We start from the raw sequence: 20,259 nt of genomic DNA on the forward strand, positions 1-20,259 counted from the left end.
ATCCACTTGTGAGTCACAATGTATAAACTACTGGCAAGTGGCAAATTAGTTATAGTATTGAACCATGAATTTAAATATTCTTAAATGTAGTTTAAAAATAGGTATAGCTTTTAAAATCAAGATACACACAATTAAACACTAGTGTTGTCAAGTTAAGGTGCCCCTAATGCATAAAAATTAGGGCAAAGACAGGATAATAAAATTATGTGAAATATGCTCATTTATCAATTTCCAAATAAATTTGATTTATTTTTAACTGACATCTTAATTATCCATATTTACATCTGGAATATAACAACTTTTCTCTCTTTTAACAACCTGAGACAAACAAAATGTTATGATTATACATTAGCTATGTCTCCTCAGTTTCTACAGCTGAAATGTCATGTCAATTACTTAATAAGATTTAATTTTACCTTGTTTAATCTGTCCTTGCACAATATTACTGGAAGTTGGAGGAGAATCCCTTGCCTTAGAAAGGTCTGGGGTGCTTGGTCTAGGTGGCCTTTAAACAGAAGAAAAAAATACATGTATATATTCTTTCACATTTTCATATTTCTAGAACTACTTAAAATATTGTTTTCTAGATTCAAATTAATTGCAAAGAAACATAAAAAACATTCTCAATTTACTGTTCCAAAAAGATGGCTTTTTAAGAATTTTATATGCACTAACATTTTCCATTTCAAATTTTAATATGATAAAACAATTACATGATTAAGTAAGTAGCAGGTAAAAATTTTATACCTACAATTTATACTATTAGTTCAAGAAATATTTATGAACATTCCAATATTTACCACTGACAGGTAAATATTCTTAATTCTCCATTCTTCAATATTAGCATGCTAAGATTTCAGCCAACCCATTATCACTGGTGCAAATGAATTCATGGAACAATATATTGGATTTAAAAAGTACTCAGTCCTAACATATTTTTAAAAAGGCATTAAGGCATTACAAAATCTTGGACCCAGAGGCAGAAGATCTTAGTTTGGATTCTGGCTCTACTACTGATTGCAGATGTGACCTTGTACAAGTTACTTCACTTATCTGAATTTTCTTAACTATAATGAAAGGATGATAAAAACCATTTACCTTATAGAGTTAAGAGCACCAATGAGTTAGTTTTTGTAAAATACTTACAACAAAACCTAACACAGAGTAAATGCTATATAATTATTTATTTAAAAAAATTCTTGATATGGTAGTTAACTCTCAATAAAATATAATAAAAAGTTGTCTTCATAATCTGGGGAAAATAGAAATCAGCATGCAAGTTAGATGTTCTAAAAACATTAATACAGTACTCTGGTTTTCAAAAATTGTTTTCTCTTTCCCTGCTGAAAAATTCAGATTATACTTACAAAATTCTGAAGCCAGTCACTGAAAACATATCATTCATTATATCTGTGTTTGAGAAGCATTTTAAACTAGTACACAATTTTAAAATCATATTTATTCAAGAGCTAGTCTATATGATCAATTCCCACATTCTAAACCCCCTTTTAATAGCCAGTAAGTTTTTTATGTATATATAAAATTACATATATTTTATATATATGTCTTAAACTAAGCATTTTTGTGTTTTAAAATTTAAAGAGGAAACACTGAAATGGTCGAAGTATTTAGAAACAAAAAAAAGTAACAATAACAAAAATAGGTTTCTTTTTTAAAAACTTAAAAATAAAATCAAACTATCAGGTCACACCTGGTAGGACCCTTCTTCATATGGTCACCAATAAAAGTTGCATTGGTCATACTCATTAAAGTATTTGCCAAAGATATGATAGACAGGAGATGTTGGGTGGTGACTGCTCGGGATACTCCGTAAGTCCCCTTTCCTACTCCCTCCATTGCTGGCAACTTCCTTCCTGCTTCTGGTTTCCCATGTGGTAGTTTACAAGCAGCCTGATTATATCCAGGCAGCATTAGTGACATATGACCTCCTCTCGATAAAAGGCCAAACGATACTGTACAGTGTGGCTTCAGCATTCCAAGGCGATCAAGACAAACTTCATCCAGAACTTCATTCAAACCCCAGGCATGAAGGCAGGACATGAACAATTTTGCAGTGTCCATAGTTAAGTTATATTCTAATAGGGTCAAGGGTTTAGATTTGCTGGCCCGATACTCAGGATCACTTTCTTCCCTTCTCTGCCTCATTATCTCTTCATCTTCCTCTTCATCATCAAGGAGATGTTCCTTTATGTTCTCTTTGATAGTTTCTTTCACTTGTTGGAAGAGAACTGCTGCTCGTTTTCCAGTTAGAAAAGAGCCCCCTTTGTCTGAACTGCCAGATGCTTTTTGCAAATTCTCTGGGGAAATAAGCGCAGTATTCGGCCTAGAGGCTTCTTCAGTCAGGAGTTGAATAATCAACGCTTCCACATCAAAGAAAAGCACGTGTATGTCGGGGTCTGTGAGGTTTGTCTTTATTGCTTGAACCATCAGGGAGTTATGAGAATATTTAGGTAAATTCCCCTGCAAGAGATATTTTTAAAAAATGGTTATAATTAAAAGTGTTTAATTTTACTATTCATTAATGAACAATAAATAGCAGAATTAAAATGCTTCTTAAGCTGTCTTTTCAGGGGTTTATCTCATTAAAAATAACACTAACTTTGCAAATCAGCAGCAGCATGTTAAAGAACCATTTTATACAATTAGAACTGTATGCTAAAACAATCATAAAATTGTCATTAATTAAAAATCAGGGGCTGGGGTTGTAGCTCAATGGTAGAGCGCTTGCCTACCATGTGTGAGGCACTGGGTTCAATTCTCAGCACCACATATGAATAAACAAAGGTCCATCAACAACTAAATAAAAAAAATTTTTTTTAAAGATTATGAAAAAATCAAAGAAAAAGTGTCTTATTGAAGCAAGGAGTCTTTTTGCTCATAGAAGAGATTAAAATTTTTTTCAATAACTTATAGGCAAATTCTGTCTCTATGAATGAACTACTGTTCTACCTGAAAGAGTTCGCTTATTCTGATTTCCAATCCTTTGACATTGCTGTACCACCAAATTCTTTCTTTGGCTAATTTGCCTACAGTCTCTCCCTATTCACAGATTTCCTTCCCTCAGTATAGAGAACATATTCAAGTCTTTTTTGTTGTTGTTCCAGATCCTGAAGTGTTAGTCTAACCATTCCCCTTCCATTCCCTTCCCCTTCTACTATCACTTTTAGTCAAATTTAGTGAAAGTAGTACAGTAAATCCAGTGGGAACTCTTCAGTCTTTGTCCTTCCTAATCTTTACAGTTATTGCTATTGTTGTTCTTCCTGAGAGACTGAGAATATAAATAAAGAGAAAGAATAAAAAACCACCTTATAGCATCCCTGAATCCCCACCTACTGCCCCCAGAGAGCCAAGCTATCTAATTCTGAACCTTCCTCCTCCTCAGCAGCCACCTGCTGGGTCATTATTCCTTTGGCACTAGAACTATATCACCTGTAAGTAACTGCTCCCAAATTCCAGCCAGACCGGCCTCTGAAAGTAATTCCAGTCCTGTATTTCCACATGCTAGTAGTTGGATGGCCCATGGAGCCAGCCTCCAATTTAACACGTGTCACCTATACCCTCCCACTAAGCCTGCAGTGTCTTCTTAGTCCTCAAGAACCACTACTCCTTCTTACTGCACCTTCACCACAGAAATTCAGACCCTGGGTCTGCAGCTCAAGTCAAGCTGTACAGGCATTCATCTTGCCTTACCCCAAGGCCACCCCCACAGAGCCACAGACTTCCTTCTGAGGCACAAATCTAATCATGTCACTCTTCTGCCAAAAAACATTCCATTATCATATATTATTAAGAGAAACAGATAATAACAAATTCTGAAAACTAAATCAAAATATAGATGAATGTCTGATTTTGAGATGAGAAATGATAAGCATGCTTAAAATTCTCTACTGTAAAAACAATTGTTAAAAGGCAAGTAAGAAATAGAAATAAAATATGCCAGAAATAATACTAATGAAGTTATAATCTATACAAATTTTTTTAAGTAAATAAGAATACTAATGCCCAAAATAAAAGGAAAAGGGAAAAAACATAAAGGTCAAAGACAATTCACAGTAAAAGAAACACAGTCAATAAAAACACAGAAAGCCTGCTCAAACTAGTTATCAAGAAAATTGCAGTTAAAATAACCACATCACTTATAAAATTTGTTAACAAGAAACACTAAAACATGTATAGTGAAAATCAAATCAACACACAGCAGATGTGCAAGCTTTTGGAACGGTAATTTGACAAAATACATTGTGAATCCTTAAGATCAACATTGTTTGATACAATATGTTTATTTCCAGGATCCTAACCTAAATATTAAGTCAGAAATACAGACAAGGACTTTTATACAAGGATGTTCAGTGAAGCAGCATCCTAATTTTGGTATCTGTTTTTCAAAAATTGGAAACAACCTAAATATATAATAAGGAAATAGGTAAATAATTTGAGCATAGCCATATGATAGAATGAATGTTGCAATCATTACAAATCATGCTTTCTAGGTATAGTTAACCACATGGCAAAATGCCTATGTTCCACTTTTAAGTGAAATAAAACTACACAGTCACGTGCATGTGCAGAGTATAGTCCCAATTTCACTTATTTAACACTTAAATATATATGAGTATAGCAAGTGAGACTGGAAAGAAACAGCACACAAAATGTTAACTGTAATATCTTGTAGTGGAATTATAGAACATTCTGTTTGTATTTCTAATTCTTACATTATAAATAATGTATATTATTTTCATAACTAGAAAAATAATGCTCTGAAATAAAATGCATAAAGTTCAAGACCCATTGACTTGATAAACTACTTTTCCAGAATAAAATGCATAAAGTTCAAGACCCATTGACTTGATAAACTACTTTTCCAGCTTTAATCAACAGGCTCCTACACCATAAAGAATTCTTCAAGTAGATCTTATCACTACCCCTTTGTATAAGCTTTTCTGAACTGATGTTTAAAGGAGGATGGCATATAATTTTTTTTTAATTGAAGTATTGAACCCAAGGGTGCTTAACACTGAGCCATACCTGCAAGCCCTTTTTATTTTTTATTTTGAGACAGAGTCTCACTAAGTCGCTTAGAATCTCATTAAGTTGCTGAGGCTGGCTTTGAAATTGCGATCCTCCTGCTTCTGCCTCTCAAGCTCCTGGGATTACAGGTATACGCCACCATGCCTGGCTTAAATATTTTCATAAAACACTTAAACAACCTAAGTAATGTGATGAATTTATACTGCATATTAGTAAATATGAAGTTACATATAGTTAGTTAAAAAAATCAAGGCTTTCTGAGTCTTACTCCTGTATTTAATTCACTCTTCTACACTCACCTCAGTGCCTATTATGTTCTATATTTGTGCAAGGCATTGAGGACAAAAAGAAGAGTAAGAAATGGCTTTTCTAGTCATAGAACCTAAGTAACATTTTGAATCGAATAACAGAGAATGACATGTAATAACAGGGTAGTATAAATGGTACTATAAAAAGAGGGGGGTTGCAAGGCAAAAGAAAGAGACACAATGGAAAAAGTACCAACTCCACCTGGAGTGACCATGAAAGCAGTATGAAAGAGCACTCCTGGCAGAAAGGTAGCAGGATATGAAAAAGAACAAGGATCAGAAACATCACAGTAGACACTGATAAAACCCACAGGTGATCAATATAAAGAATGCAAGGAATGCTTCCCTGGAGTATCGAGGTCACATTAAGGCTTTTGAACTTGATCTTGCAGGCCGGGGAGACACTAAAGAACTTTTCTCAGAATCATCAGGGGTGTTTGGGAAATACAGATTCCTGGGCCTGATATCAGACCTGAATCTATATGTCTAAGAATGTGCCAGAATCTGTATAATGAGTACTCCAGATGATCTGATGCAAGGAAGTTTGAAAACTACTATCCAAACCCTTTATGGAGTAATATGATCAAATTCAATCATATAAAGTCTTCCACCAGCAATGATTACCAAAAAGGAGCTACAGCAGCGACAGGAATATGAAATGGAGGCAACAGAAGCCATCCAGGTGAAAGTGTGCAGTAGAGATGAGAATGTAAACTGTGGGATGGAAGGAGATGCTGACCTTTTCTCACAGCACTGTGCTTTATACTGGCTTTTTCAAACATTGGACCTGTAAGCTACTCTTAATGCTTTGTACCTTCCAACACTAATGTCAGTGAATAACACATAAAATTATGTATAATAAGTGTATCATATATAATATAACATCAGTGATATGAAAAATTATTGTTAATAAAGATAACTACTACATACTAAACCATTGCTACAGCCCAGGCACCACGCTAGATATTATGGTAGTTTATGTCACTGCAAAAGGTAAAATACCACCTTATAACACTGCTAAGTAGACAGACCTGACATGAGGTAGGAACAACTAGATGAAACAAGGAGAACTCCACAGTGCTTTAACAGATACTGTTTTCCCAGTAAAGATCTGCAAAATTCTTTTAGCAAAGAGATAGGGATGATGTGGCAAGAGCAAACATGTTTGGTAAAGAAATCAGTGAAGCAGCAAGAGCAGCTTAAAGTAAAAAGAAGGCAAGAGTGAGGACACAAAGTGGACCTCAAACTCTCTCATGAGATGTCAGCCACACATGTGCCCCTTTCGGCACCCCCAGATTTTCCCATTTCTGTCTTTCTGGAGATACTCGAGCAGATAGTCATGTGCTTGGACTACTAGAAGAGTAGTCATGTGCTAGAACTACTAGAAGGTTATCTAACATCTGGTACCATGACATCTGCATGTGATTGTGTGAGAGTCCTCTTATCATTCTCAGAGCTACTGATTGTGTCATTGTGCAAACCCTGTACTTACCAGTAACTCACAGAAAGAGTAAGGAAAAGAAAAATGCCACCAAAATGAAACAGCTGAAAGTAAGGAAAAACCAAAGTAAAACAGGAGAAAAAAGTAGATGAGCTGTAATCTCTGACATCACCAAGGCCTGCAGAGCCTGTGTTACCTGACAAGTGGCTTCTCTAATGTAAAAATCTTATTACAACAAAATACACATGCCCAGCAAAGTTAACCACTGACCCATCTTATTTTCTAACTAGCAATGTAAAGTTTAGTTACAGGTAAATGAAAAAAGTATCTATCAAATGCCAAGGGTCTCACCTTAATTATAGATAGAGCACTAAGACAAATTCCTTCAAATCACTGTATATTCTTAATAATTTCAAATACAGGCTATCCGATCCAGGAAATATTTAAGAGGAATGTTTGCTCTGTCACCTTTACTAAGAACCTCTGAAATGTGTGCTCTCAAATTCATCTTTAATTTATCATAGAAGAAAGATTAAATTCAATTCTACAAATATTTGTGGAGTGCCTATTATCTCCCAGATGCTTGGGAGAAAATAAAGTCTCTTACATTAATGAAATAGTTTCAAAACTTACTTAAAAAGATCCAACAAGGAATCATAAGGTATAATGAAATGCTCTCAAAATACTAGTAAAACTCAATGATAAATGCAAAATACACACATATGTTAACACCTACTTAAAAAGCTCATAAGAAAGATATATTTGACATCTTTATTATAAATATCAAGTCTGTTATAACTTTATACTTTCTGTATGAGGAAAATACAGATCTGTCACTTCAGATCTTAAATAAGAACTCTGACTTAAAATACAACAGAAATGCAATGTTGGAAAACAGTATTGTGTTGCTTCCTCACCACTGAAAATCAAACCTGTGGCAGGCAATCATGCAAAGGATACAAGGTAAAATTGTTTCTCAAGTGAAAAACCCCAGGAAAATAACAGCACCATGATGATTGGAGTAATCTTTATTCAAGCATGGATTTTTTTAGTACACATACAAAACAAACATACACTAGATGCAATATACCCCAGCAACAAAAGGCAATAATTTTGAATCTGCTGAGGAAAAAATGTTGATGTTTCATTGTTATAACATTTATCACCATAATAAGTTTGAATACATTCAGGTTAAATCATGTCTGCTGAAACACCTGACAGCTTTCTCCCCTAAAACCAATATCATAATGTTGTAAAAGTCTTAATAAGGATTAATATTTTAAGTGCACTTCATTTATCCAATAACTAAAAGAAATTTAAAACACTGGCAATAATTTTACTCATTCACCATTCAATTCAATGGTCCTGATTTCAAAGCTTACTTAATATCATAATTTTCAAGACTATCCTTTTAAGTAATCTTGTACAATAATTTACTGTTTTCATGAACAAGTACTAAGTTCAACATATAATGAATGATATATATGGTTCATATTTCCATATAAAAATAGAGTTGATTTATACCAGAAGGCTTTATATATATATATATATATATATATATATATATATATATATATATATTTTTTTTTTTTTTTTTTTTTTTTTTAAATCAGAATCTGCTTTGAAACCAGAGATTAAGGATACAAAGAACTGGCAAAAAAATGTCCCAACACACACACACACACACACACACACACACACCCCTCTATAATTGTCAATCTTGAGTCCTAAAATAGAACAAAAGAAAATTTGTACTTGGCAAATCATAAATATTCTATTTTGCAAAATGAATCATTATATATATGTATATATATATATATATATATATATATATATATATCACACTTATAATGCATACTCTAAAAATTTTTATTTCCTACATATTGTAAGAAAAATTTGTTTATTACTCAATGATCTTTTGTTAGGAAAAATAAAAGAACAATAATTTAAAAAATAATAACTTTCTCCTTGGATTTTGTATATGATATTTTCTTGAAGAAAATCCTTTAGAAGAATCTCTGAAATTCTGATGCACACTGATAAATATAAAAGGTACACTGAATACAAACAAACTGATGTCTTAAAGTGCTTTTAAAATATTCTAAAAATTACATGGGGAAAAACCTCCCCATCTCCTAAAAAGTATTTACAATACGATTTCAATAATGACTGTTTTAATTTTGGAAAAATGGAAGAAAGGTAGGGAGGAAGGAAGAGAAAGAGAGGAGAGACTGGAGAGGGAAACATTAAAAACTAGGAATTATCAAGAAAATGTGTAAGATTGAAGTGGATATTTGGTGCCCTCTGCTGTTGTAGTCTGTTAGTTAACACCAGTTGTGAGGGTAAATGAAGGGAGTCCTTTTCAGAGAATCCATTCACACTGAAATCAGATCATATACTATTCACTTATCTTTACTGTTTGCTTTTGAATAAGATACGATTCCACAATTGGGTATAAATGACAACGGAGTCATATAGTTCATGTTAGTTCCCTTCCTTTCATGTTTCTTCATTAATATCAAATACAAATAAACTAAAAAAAGATATTTAACATATTAAAGGATTTTAATGTTAAAATTTATTTATAAATCATTCCATAAAAGTAAATTATAAGTATTAAGTATAAAAATTTAGATCATGCCTTTTACAAAGAAAATATCTTCCAAAGCTATTTCTATCAGCATATCATACTGCATAATAATGCATGAATAACATCCAGATTGTATAAATATATTAATAGTCTTCTTATTATAAATTCATTTACAATATAAATTGTAAAACAGTAGCTAGCATACAAGAGATTGATTTTCTTTTTCTTTTCTTTTTTTTTTTTTTTTTTTGGTACTGGTATTGAACTCAGGGGTACTTGACCACTGAACCACATCCCCAGCCCTATTTTGTATTTTATTTAGAGACAAGGTCTCACTGAGTTGCTTAGCACATCACAACTGCTGAGGCAATTCTCTGTTTCAGCCTCCCAAGCCACTGGGATTACAGGCATGCGCCACAGTGCCCAGCCTGATTTTCAATTCTTCCCAAAGAGCCAAGTTACCAAAGCAACAAGGCTAGGAGCCATTCTCTACTCCATGAACTTTCATATGAATCGGCTCACTTCCCTAGCATCAATTCCTCTATCTTCCAATAAAAAAAGCTACCTACCTCAGAGAGGTTTTACAAATAGCTAATAGATAATGCAAGCAGTATTCTTTTCACTGGTCGGAGGGAGATAATAAAACCTGGCTCATTTTATCTTGAATGTGTTAAAAGTACACATGAAAATAGTGTTAAACCAACTGGAAAAAAAAAAATTGTAAAATCCCAAAGGTCTATTATAAAATACCTTCCTGGGTATGCCAAATCCCTGCATGCATCTGTAAAGGAATCTGTAAATGGTAACAAGGTGAGACTCTGGGAAGCTCACTTGGTAAGGAAAAGTATAAGACTGAAATGAAAAAAAAAAAAAAATATATATATATATATATATATATATACAGCTCTAATCTCCCTGGTCACTGTTGAACAACCCCTAACTTCAGAAATATTGACACTCCATGGATTTAAATCACTTTTAATTTTCTCCTTCTCGCTGCCCCATTGGCCCACATCTCACTATTCTCAGTATGCCAGTTCACCATGCCCACTCACATCTGCTCATGGTGCCACCTTTGCCTAAGACACTCGTCCACACTTTTCCTCCTGCTGTCAAGCCTTGTTTCTTCAGAAAGGCCTTCCCAACAACTCCTGAGGTTAGTTCATGTCCTCATGGTTGTGTCCCATGTGGTTCATACCTTAAGTAGTCTAAGGTTCACCAGGATGAATTGCACATCTGTGTCCCACACAGAGCAGGAATTCCTCAGTGCCAGGGCCTGCTGGGTGTGGATGTGATTAATGCATTCTACATCTGGTTCTAGCTTGGGGCCTAGCTTATGGTATGCACTCAGTCTGTGTGGAACAAATGCATGAATCAATCAATCAAGAGTATTAAAACTAGTATGTGATGAACACCAATTGTGGTAAATGTTTTCAAACATCCTATTTTACTTCAATACAACACAATTATTCCAATTTTAAAGCTAAAATCAAATTGAAACTAAAAGGCAAGTCAGTCACTCAGGGTAACACAGAAATTCAATGGTGACAATATGGGAGAAATCAGGTTCCCCCTATGTCTGTCTCATATTTCCCACGTTTTTAATACCAAGAGGTTCTCAGCCTGAGTTCTACAGAGATTTGAGACCCAGAAGGTGGAAAGAGAAAGGGCGAATGCACTCCACATTAGTCAGCCCTCAAATACTGGATTATTTATGGAAAGTCAATGCACACCTTGTGCTGAGCACTGGAAATACCAGGAGGAATATCCCATAGTCCTTTGAGAAGCTCTTAGTGAAATACAGAGTGAAGGTTCTTGTCAGGGTGATTCTGACACACTCCAGGGACATTTGGCAATGTCTGGAGGTATCATTGTTGGTTACAACTGGGAGGGGGTACTAACAGCATCTAGTGGAAAGAGACTAGGGATGCTGCTAAAAATCCTACAGTGCACAGGATGGTCCCCACAACAATGAATTACCTAGCCCAAAATGTCAGTAGAGCTGAGGTTGAAACACCTGATATAGACAGACATGAAAACACACATCGACTCACTTACATTTATTGGTACAACAGAACAAACACTAGAACAGAAACATAAACCAAGTGCCAAAGAATCAGAGAGAAAGATCCTTGGACCCTGCCTGACTTGGCTTTATTAGTAGGGACAATGGTCACCAAAGTCAGATTCATGAGGTAATTAGGCAGGTGAAGGAAGGGGACATGGCACTCCAGACGCACCAAACAGCAAGTTCTATGTTCTCTGAAAATATGTGTGAAGGAGATTAGAGAACCAAGTTGTTTCAACGTAAAAAAACTAAAATCCTGTTTGTGCTGACAAATCCCCTCGTTTTGTCTTCCCCTTTTGTTTTTCTTCCTCTTCCTTTCCACCCATCCTGCCTGAGATGATATCACTCTCACCAAGACTGATTGCTACTTGGTGTGATTGTGACCAAGGTTTGAATATGATTAAGAAAAATAGGTATTTTTACACTAAATAAAAAGAGACAAATGGGTGGAGACATTAGTGGAAAGATCTTCGAATGTTTTGCCTATTCCAACCTACTCAGGACATGATATAGAATTTTGACCACAACCACTACATTCAAATTATACTACCTCTACTTGAACACTGCAATAAAGTGTCTCCCTGGGATGACTGACTAATACATTTCCCTCCAAGGTTAATTTTAGGGTCTATAGTACTATGTCATATAAATCATCAAACCATCTTCACATTGGAAAAACTTTAAAACTTCACAATCATTGCCACTGGCTCAAAGTCTTCCCGGTCATCCATCATTCTAGAAAATTTCACCATTCATAGAGTCCAGAGATTTTCAAGTTCAGGTCTAAGGTCCTTGCTCGTCAAGGGAGCTGCTTATAAAAGGAATCAAAGTAGGAGGGCAAATGATGCAATTTAAACACAGAATCAGTAACAAAGTGAGTTACTATGGTTAAATTTGCTAATTATGCTAGAGGTACTATTTTTGTATTTTGCTATTTATAACTGTAAATTAGCATATGACTAGTTTTATTCAGACTTTCAGTATTCTAACTAAATGTCATACTATTTGAAATGCAGAGTAATGGTACAAAGGTTTTATTCCACATGAACATATGAATATCCCATAGATGCAATGTTTTGATATCAGTACATTCAAGCACTGGCTTTCAAATGCTGCTTTTTTTTTTTTTTTTTTTTTTTTAGTTGCAGATGGACACAATATCTTTATCTTATTTATTTATTTTCATGTGGTGCTGAGGCTCAAACACAGTGCCCCACATGTGCCTACCCTTCATTCCCTTTTGTCTAATCCAATCTATACCACTGAGCCACAACCTCAGCGCGCACCCACCTTTTAAAATTTGTTCTTTTTAGATACATGTGACAGTAGAGTGTATTTTGAAATACTTTACCTACACGGAGATGACTTTCTATCATTGTGGCTGTACATGACATGGAGTCACACTGATGGTGTATTCATATATGAACAGAGGAAAGTTATGTCCTATTCATTCTATTGGCTTTCCTATTCCTATCCACCTCCCTTCCCTTCATTCCCTTTTGTCTAATCCAATGAACTTCAAATGCTGCTATTCTTGCTTTTAAATTATAAGCTGCTATTAGTTTCATCATGCAATTTGGGTTTTTTATTTGTATCAACAATATTTTGTTTGTTTGTTTTATTTGGGAGGTGGAGTACCAGGGAATTGAACTCAGTGACACTCAACCACAGAGCCACATCCCCAGCCCTATTTTGTATTTTATTTAGAGACAGGGTCTCACTGAGTTTCTTAGCACCTTGCCATTGCTGAGGCTGGCTTAGAACTCACAATCCTCCTGCCTCAGCCTTCCCAGCCCCTGGATTACAGGCATGTGCCACCATATCCAGATTGCATCAACAATATTTTAAACTATATTTTCCAAAACACTTGAACAGGCAAGTGTTTTGGAAAATACACTTTTGTGCATTCAAGCCCTAGAGTTAGATCATATGCTCAATCACTGTTCCTGAATCAGTCCACCAAATGACACTACATTTTCATCCTAAGCTCTTCACCCCATGGCAAGGAGAAAAGACTGGAAGAATAGGCTGATAGGGCTTTGTACCACTTGAGACTGAGCCATAGTGACCCTCACAGCTCCCTGGATGTCTCAGCTCTCATCCTAACCTTCCTTCTCTACTGGCCCTAACCCTCAGCACACTTCCTCAACTTCTTCAGAACTGCATTTAGTACTAGCTGCTCTCTTTCTCCCTTCTTCTCTTGTCATGCAGACTTTTCACAAGCATCCTACACTTGTCATTTCTATTTACATTCTTCCCATTCACTCTTTAGCCCTTTACAATTAAGCTTCTGCTACCAATGTCCTGGGAAGACAGTTTCAAAAGGTAACACTAATGACCTCATTGAAAAACACATTTCGACCCTTGGAAGACTCAATCAACATCACTACATTTGACACAGTGATTCTCTACATTTTCTGCAACTTTTGATTCCTGTTGGCAGATTTGATTCCCACTGTTTCCCTTTAAACTTGTATTCTTGAGAGTTCATCTCTGAATGATCTTGTCCACCTCTACAGTTTTAAGTACCATCTGTATGTTGGTAAGGACATCCATATGTCCAATCATAACCCTCCATTCAAGTTTCACTTTTAAACTGCCTGACAGACATCTTGACACAGATAGTACACAGGAATCTCATATTCATCATATTCTAACCCACTCATCACTATCCCACACAGAAGCCTCTGGCATTCAAAATCACTCAAAACCTGTGAATCCACCGTCCCAATCAATCATTAGGTCCCTTGGAATGCAACTCATAAATAACTCTTGAATTTAGTCTCTCTTCTATGTTCCCTCTTATCAGCTTTATATACTGATTTTCATATAAAATTCCTTGTGAGGGCAGAATTCTAAAGCTAATTTTTAAAATAGCTTGAAGGCCAATGGCGTGAAAGATCAAATTTCAGTATCCTCCCATGGTATAGGGACACTGCCTCATTCCCCACACCTGCCTCCCAGCCAGCCCTCCAGCAACACTAGCTACACATTTCCACTTCCCTCTCTGCTTATGCTACCCATGCCTCCCAGAACACACTGCAACCCATCTCCATCAGCTTTTATCTGTCTATATTCTACTCATTCTTTCATGTTCTCTCCTCCCAGAAGCCAGTTCTGATCACCTCCAGTCAAGATGGGTTTCTGCAATACTCTCTGCATCCTGCAGCCACCCCACTTCCTGTAGTTCACTGTGTGTGCCTGTTCATACTTCCTGAGAGTAGTATCATATCATACCCATTTGGCTCTCCAGCCCTTAACACAGTACCCAGGAGTCAATGAATGTTTACTGAACTAAACTGATTCAATTATTTTCTAATAGAGGCTATAAAAGTCAAGAAGTTTCAAAATCGTTTATATGGTTTAATACAGAGCAGATTTTCAAGTACATTAAAAGAGAAGAAATTGCTTTTTCCTCAAAGTACTAAAACATTAACATTTAGTCACAAATCTTTGTATTTCAATCAGATTAGTTAATAATACCTTCAAATTCCTAAATAGGAGTTAAAGGGTTATACATCAGGGCTAGAAAGACCCAGCTGCTTAGGTAAGGTCACAAGGTTTAATCTACCTAGTATTCCCATTCTCAAAGCAATCTACTATTTGATTTATAAGGTGAGATGGTGAGAGAAATTTCTGTGCTGTGCCTCACATACATTCTACAATGATCTAAATTTCTTCATAGTATAGTGTGTTTCTATTAATTAATAATGAATTTCCAAGGAAGAACAGAACTGATCTGAATTTAAAACCATCGCAGAAGACCACTTTTCCTTGGCTCAAAACACAGAAAATAATACTTAATATGAACTACAAACAACTATTATGTCCAAGTCATGGGCCAATATAGCACTACAATTATGGGGTTTATTTAAAGTTTCAGAAAGGATAGTCACCTTGGATATTTTTTTTTTCCAATCATAATAAATCCAGTTATGTCTAATTCAAGGATCCTTTTTAAAACCCCTGGAATTAGCCCCCCCAAAAAAAGTAAATACAAATTAAAAATTTAGTTAGTTTTGAGAATTTAGTTTTATTGCTTAGTAGAATAACTGGTTTTTACATTCATAGTAACCTAAAACTCATTACCTTCAAACTAAAGAAAAAGTTGGTAGACAGTTAACCTGAGTTGGAAATTTTCAAAGTACTCATCCCTAATTCTAAGAAATATACACAGATGATGCACAAACACATGTAAATGAGCACATATGCTCTATCAGCCTGTGTGCAGCATACTTTTCTATATGTGTGAGAGTTCTATAAAAGTGAATTTGTATTTTAATGGAGAATTTGGAGCAGGTGTCTGACTTGGATGGGTGGAGGGAGGGCCAAATGAATGCTGAAAGATCAGTTATAAGGTATAATCTGAGAAAAAGATTATGAATTAGGATGGTAAAGGCAAAGAGAAGACTGCTTTCAGAAGCAGATAAAAATGATAAAAGTTCACTTTGGATTGATTTCCAAAGGAAAAGGGTCAGATAACACCTATGATTATTAACATCTGCAATGGAACAAACGGTGACATTTACTGAGACAGAGAAAGTGCCAGCAAACTTTTTCTGTAGAGACACATGCCAAATAAAGTTTGAGGGTCATACAAGGTTTCTGTCACATAACTCTGTTTTTTTTATATATTTATTTTTTAGTTGTAGTTGGATACAGTATCATTAATTAATTAATTTTTATGTGGTGCTGAGGATTGAACCCAGGGCCTTACCCGTGCTAGGCGAGTGCTCTACTGCTGAGCCACAATCCCAGCCCTTATCCTCAGTTTTTTTGACTTAAAATGTAAACACTATCCTAAGCTCAAGGGCCCCACTGACTTGTAAACTACCACTTGCAGACTCTAGATACTGCAGAACAATGTGGAATGGAAGGATCTAAAAATTAAGAGTTCAATCCCAATGAAGTTGAGGCAGAAATTTAGGATAAAAAGAGAGAAATACTGAATCTTAAAGGAAATACCCATTATCCATTGAGATGTAGAAAGCACAGTTGGAAATCTTGAGCAACACACCACTGGCCCATACCCTTGGCCCATGCCCTTGTAAAATGAAGGAAATATGCAAGCACAGAAAATCGGCACAAAATTGTACAGTTCTACCTTGAATCTACCTCCATTTCAGGCCCTGATATAGCTCTTCTATAAATATTGGACCCCAGCCAATTCATGGCTCCTTTTCACTCTCAAGACAGCCCACATTCTCCCCTGAATGTGTTTCTACATTCCGAAATAAACCTGTCTATGCCTTTGTTTGTCTGGCTCATGCTAAAATTCTTTCTGTCACATATGCTCAGAACCCTGCTGGTCCTGAATTGAGTTCCCCTCTCCTTTGGAACTCCTCGGATCCTTCTCCAGAGATATCTCTCCTCCAGGGACAAAATTAGTTAATTCATGAATCCAGTCTAGTGAAAGAGAAAAACCGACAGAAAAAGCTCTGAAAACTTCAAGCAGGACAACACCAAAGAAAACCTCACCTGGATACTTCATATTTAAATTAAATACTTCATATTTAAACCAAATGTCACTGTAAAAAGTGGAGATGAAGCAAGCAGTAGGACCACACGGGGAACAAAGAAAACGGCAAAATTTTGAAAAGTCTTGCAGGAATAAAGAGAAAACTGAATATTAAAGGGACCAAGATCCCAGCAAAACGGGAGGAGTCATTCATCTCCTGCCACGTGCCAAACTTGGAAGTTTTGTGAGGAGACTGAGATTCCACAGAAAGCCTCTAAAAAAAAAAAAAAATTAAATTAAAAAAAAAAATTTTAAAGTTTTTAGTAAAGTTGTCACATTAAGAAGACAAGGAATAGGGTTGGGGTTGTGACTCAGTGGTAGAGCACTCGCCTAGCACATCCAAGGCTCTGGGTTTGATTCTCAGCACCACATAAAAATGGATAATTAAAATAGGGGCATTGAGTCCAACTACAACTAAAAAATAAATATTTTTTTTTAAAAAAAAGGAAGACAAGGAATAGATTCAAGACTCGACAAGAAAGAGCCTTGTTAAAATACTCTAGGCTCTCAGTTGGAAGTCCTGGAAGACTACACCATAGAAGTGGAAGTAAAATCAGAGAGGCAGAGATTTAAAACACTGTCACTTCAGTTGGCTAGTCCCCAACTGAATTAAGTTGACTAGCTTTTCTGTGTTTCACCAGAATAAAATGGTGAGTCCTCTCTAGAAGAAGACATCATTTGAATGCATTACATTTTTTAAGACTTTACAATGTTTTGTATTTAATAAAAATGTACTGAGCATGGTGCGATGGCACGTGCCTGTAGTCCCAGCTGCTTGGGAGGCTAATGTAGGAGGATCCTGAGTTGAAAGCCAGTCTCAGCAACTTAGTGAGGCCCTAAGCAACTCAGTAAGATGCTGTCTCTAAATAAAATACAAAAATTGGCTGGAGATGTGGCTCAGTGGTTAAGTGCCCTGGGTTCAAAATGTACTGGACATTCTAAGAGATTAGAACATATGACTGAAAACGCAAGCAATAGAAAGAGCCCCAGATGACACAGACATTAGAATTGGCAGACAAGGACTTTATACAAACTAGCAAGGTGTACACATGCATCAAAACACCACAGGTACTGTTACCCAGTGTATTGCCTACTAAGACCTCCCTGCATTTCTACTCCACCCTAATCTTGTTTATCTTTGAGGACTGGAGCAGAAGGTTAGAAGTTCCTTTTCAGCAAGGCTAGCCCAAACCAGCTGGATCTAGAAATGGCTACCAGAGTGACCACCAGATAATAAATAACTTCATTGTAACCCAACTTCCATACTAGTGGCACACCTACCAGTTGCTATGACAGGAAGCACCTGTGGAAAAGGGAGAGGAAGCACTACACTCATACTGGTTTCACCTGGAATATGGAGGGCTGACCTAGAGCTCCAGAAATGGTTGAGAAAAGAACCTCACTGAAGTTTACATCTGGATTAAGGAGCCTAACCCAGGGCTCCAGGAAAGGTGAGAGGAACCCCCTGGGAACAGACTGAAGTTCTCTGGTAGGGCTAGTTTACATGCATGTCCTTTGTTTGTGTCTCTCTTCCTTGCACATTCTTTTGTCTCAAACAATGGCTTCCTCTCATCCTTTGCAATGGTCTTCTAAAAACTTTCAAACTTCTCATTAAAATATTTTTTACCTCTGGATAGCCTTGACCAGCTGGATCTCATCACACCCACCTCATCCAGAAAGTGGGAAAGAAGAAAACCCCTGAATGGGCATCTGGGGTAAAAGCCCATAGTAGACACCAAGCTAAGGCAAATTTTTTAAATATGTAATTCATATTCTTAAGTTGTTCTTCTTAATTTGCCAGGCAGCACCCAACCTATGGGCTCTCCTCTTCGGGATGTCTGCTCTGAGTCAAACCAGAAGGTGTGTTGTGGTTTAATGTAATTTTTAATGAGTTTTTGTATATTACTTTATTAGTCTGTGTTTGTGATAACTAGCTTGACAGAGGCTAAGGGATTTGATGGCTATAGCAACAGTCCTATTAGAAATCTCACCAATTCTTGCTCCAGCCACCAGATAAGCTTCTTAAAAAAAAGTCCTGAGGGCCGGGATTATAGCTCAATTGGTAGAGTGCCTGCCTTGTATGCACAAGGCCCTGGGTTCAATCCCTGGCACCAAAAAAAAAAAAAAAAAAAAAAAAAAGTCCTGAAAATAGCAGTAGACACAATTTGATTCAAACACACCAGGTAAATTGCCCCTAGAGTAACTAGAAATAATTAGCAAGGAGAAAATAAAATTAAAATTTTAATTTTTCTTTAATATAAAAGAGGGTTAGATAAAAAATAGGGGCCTAGGGATGTGGCTCAGGGATAGAGCATTTGCCTAGCATGAGTGAGGCCCTGCGTTCAATCCTCAGCACCACAAAAAAAAAGAGAGAGAGAGAGAGCGAGAGAGAGATACAAAAACAGTTGAGAACTCAAAAGCTATAGAATGTTTGTCAAACATGTATGAGGTCCTGGGTTTGATCCCTGGCACCACCAAAAAAAAAACAACTTCAAATACCAAGATGGTAGATATGGTAGATTTAAACCCAAATATATTAATTTTAAGATAGATATAGAAAGGATAGCCGAGATTGGCAGTGGCCACAGCAGTTAGCCAAAGAATAGTAAAGACAAGAGGCTTATAAGAAACAATTTAAGGGAAAAAAATCAGTAGCTTAGTAAGGAAGAAGATGTGTATACAATGTTTTATTTACAGCTAAATCTAAAAACACAGTAGAGTTGATTAATATTAAATATATCCTTAAATGCAAAGTTTCCTATTTATAAGTTAAATTTTAAAAATATTGTCTCCTCCCCACCCCAGAAAAAATAATTTAATACTATGTACATGGTCTGGACATTTCAGGAAATACACACACTTTAATAGGCCAATAATAACAGAAAAGACAAAAATCCCTGGTTACTATTCTCAAGTTAAGATGCAAGCATCCAGAAAGTAATCCAAGTTTTAATTATAAAGACCCACACAACATTTCTCTTTTGGGGTGTCATATCTGTTATTATGTCAGAGGTTAACAGAATTTTTAAGCATCTCTATATCAAATAATCACCTAAGCTACAACAAATATCCTGCATGTTAGAAGAACATGATAATTTTATTACTGGAATATTCTAATATCTCTCAATATTTCTCACAGAATGGAAGGTGATAAATGATTTGACAGAAGAAATGTATTTCTTCTTTTACAGTCATAGATGTTTTCTCAAGACTGGTTAGTCAAGTCTCCTAACTTTATTAAAGATTAGACAATGATTACTATAATATAAAATTTTGTCCTAGTAA

The 20,259-nt window shown here is 35.8% G+C and overlaps 1 protein-coding gene across 2 annotated transcripts in view; it reads right to left on the reverse strand.

The window, feature by feature from the left end:
• The window catches only part of Wdr7 (WD repeat domain 7), a 323,602-nt gene that overhangs the window by 226,122 nt on the left and 77,221 nt on the right, over positions 1 to 20,259 (reverse strand). For both annotated transcript variants that reach the window (XM_076836770.2, XM_076836771.2), the window contains exons 15-16: positions 1,712 to 2,481; positions 417 to 505 (exon numbers count right to left, since the gene is read on the reverse strand). In XM_076836770.2, coding sequence (XP_076692885.1) covers positions 417 to 505; positions 1,712 to 2,481 — 859 coding nt within the window. The remainder of the gene's footprint in view (positions 1 to 416; positions 506 to 1,711; positions 2,482 to 20,259) is intronic.

Source organism: Callospermophilus lateralis, chromosome 17 (genome assembly GCF_048772815.1).
Source record: "Callospermophilus lateralis isolate mCalLat2 chromosome 17, mCalLat2.hap1, whole genome shotgun sequence".
Taxonomy (NCBI): Eukaryota; Metazoa; Chordata; class Mammalia; order Rodentia; family Sciuridae; genus Callospermophilus; species Callospermophilus lateralis.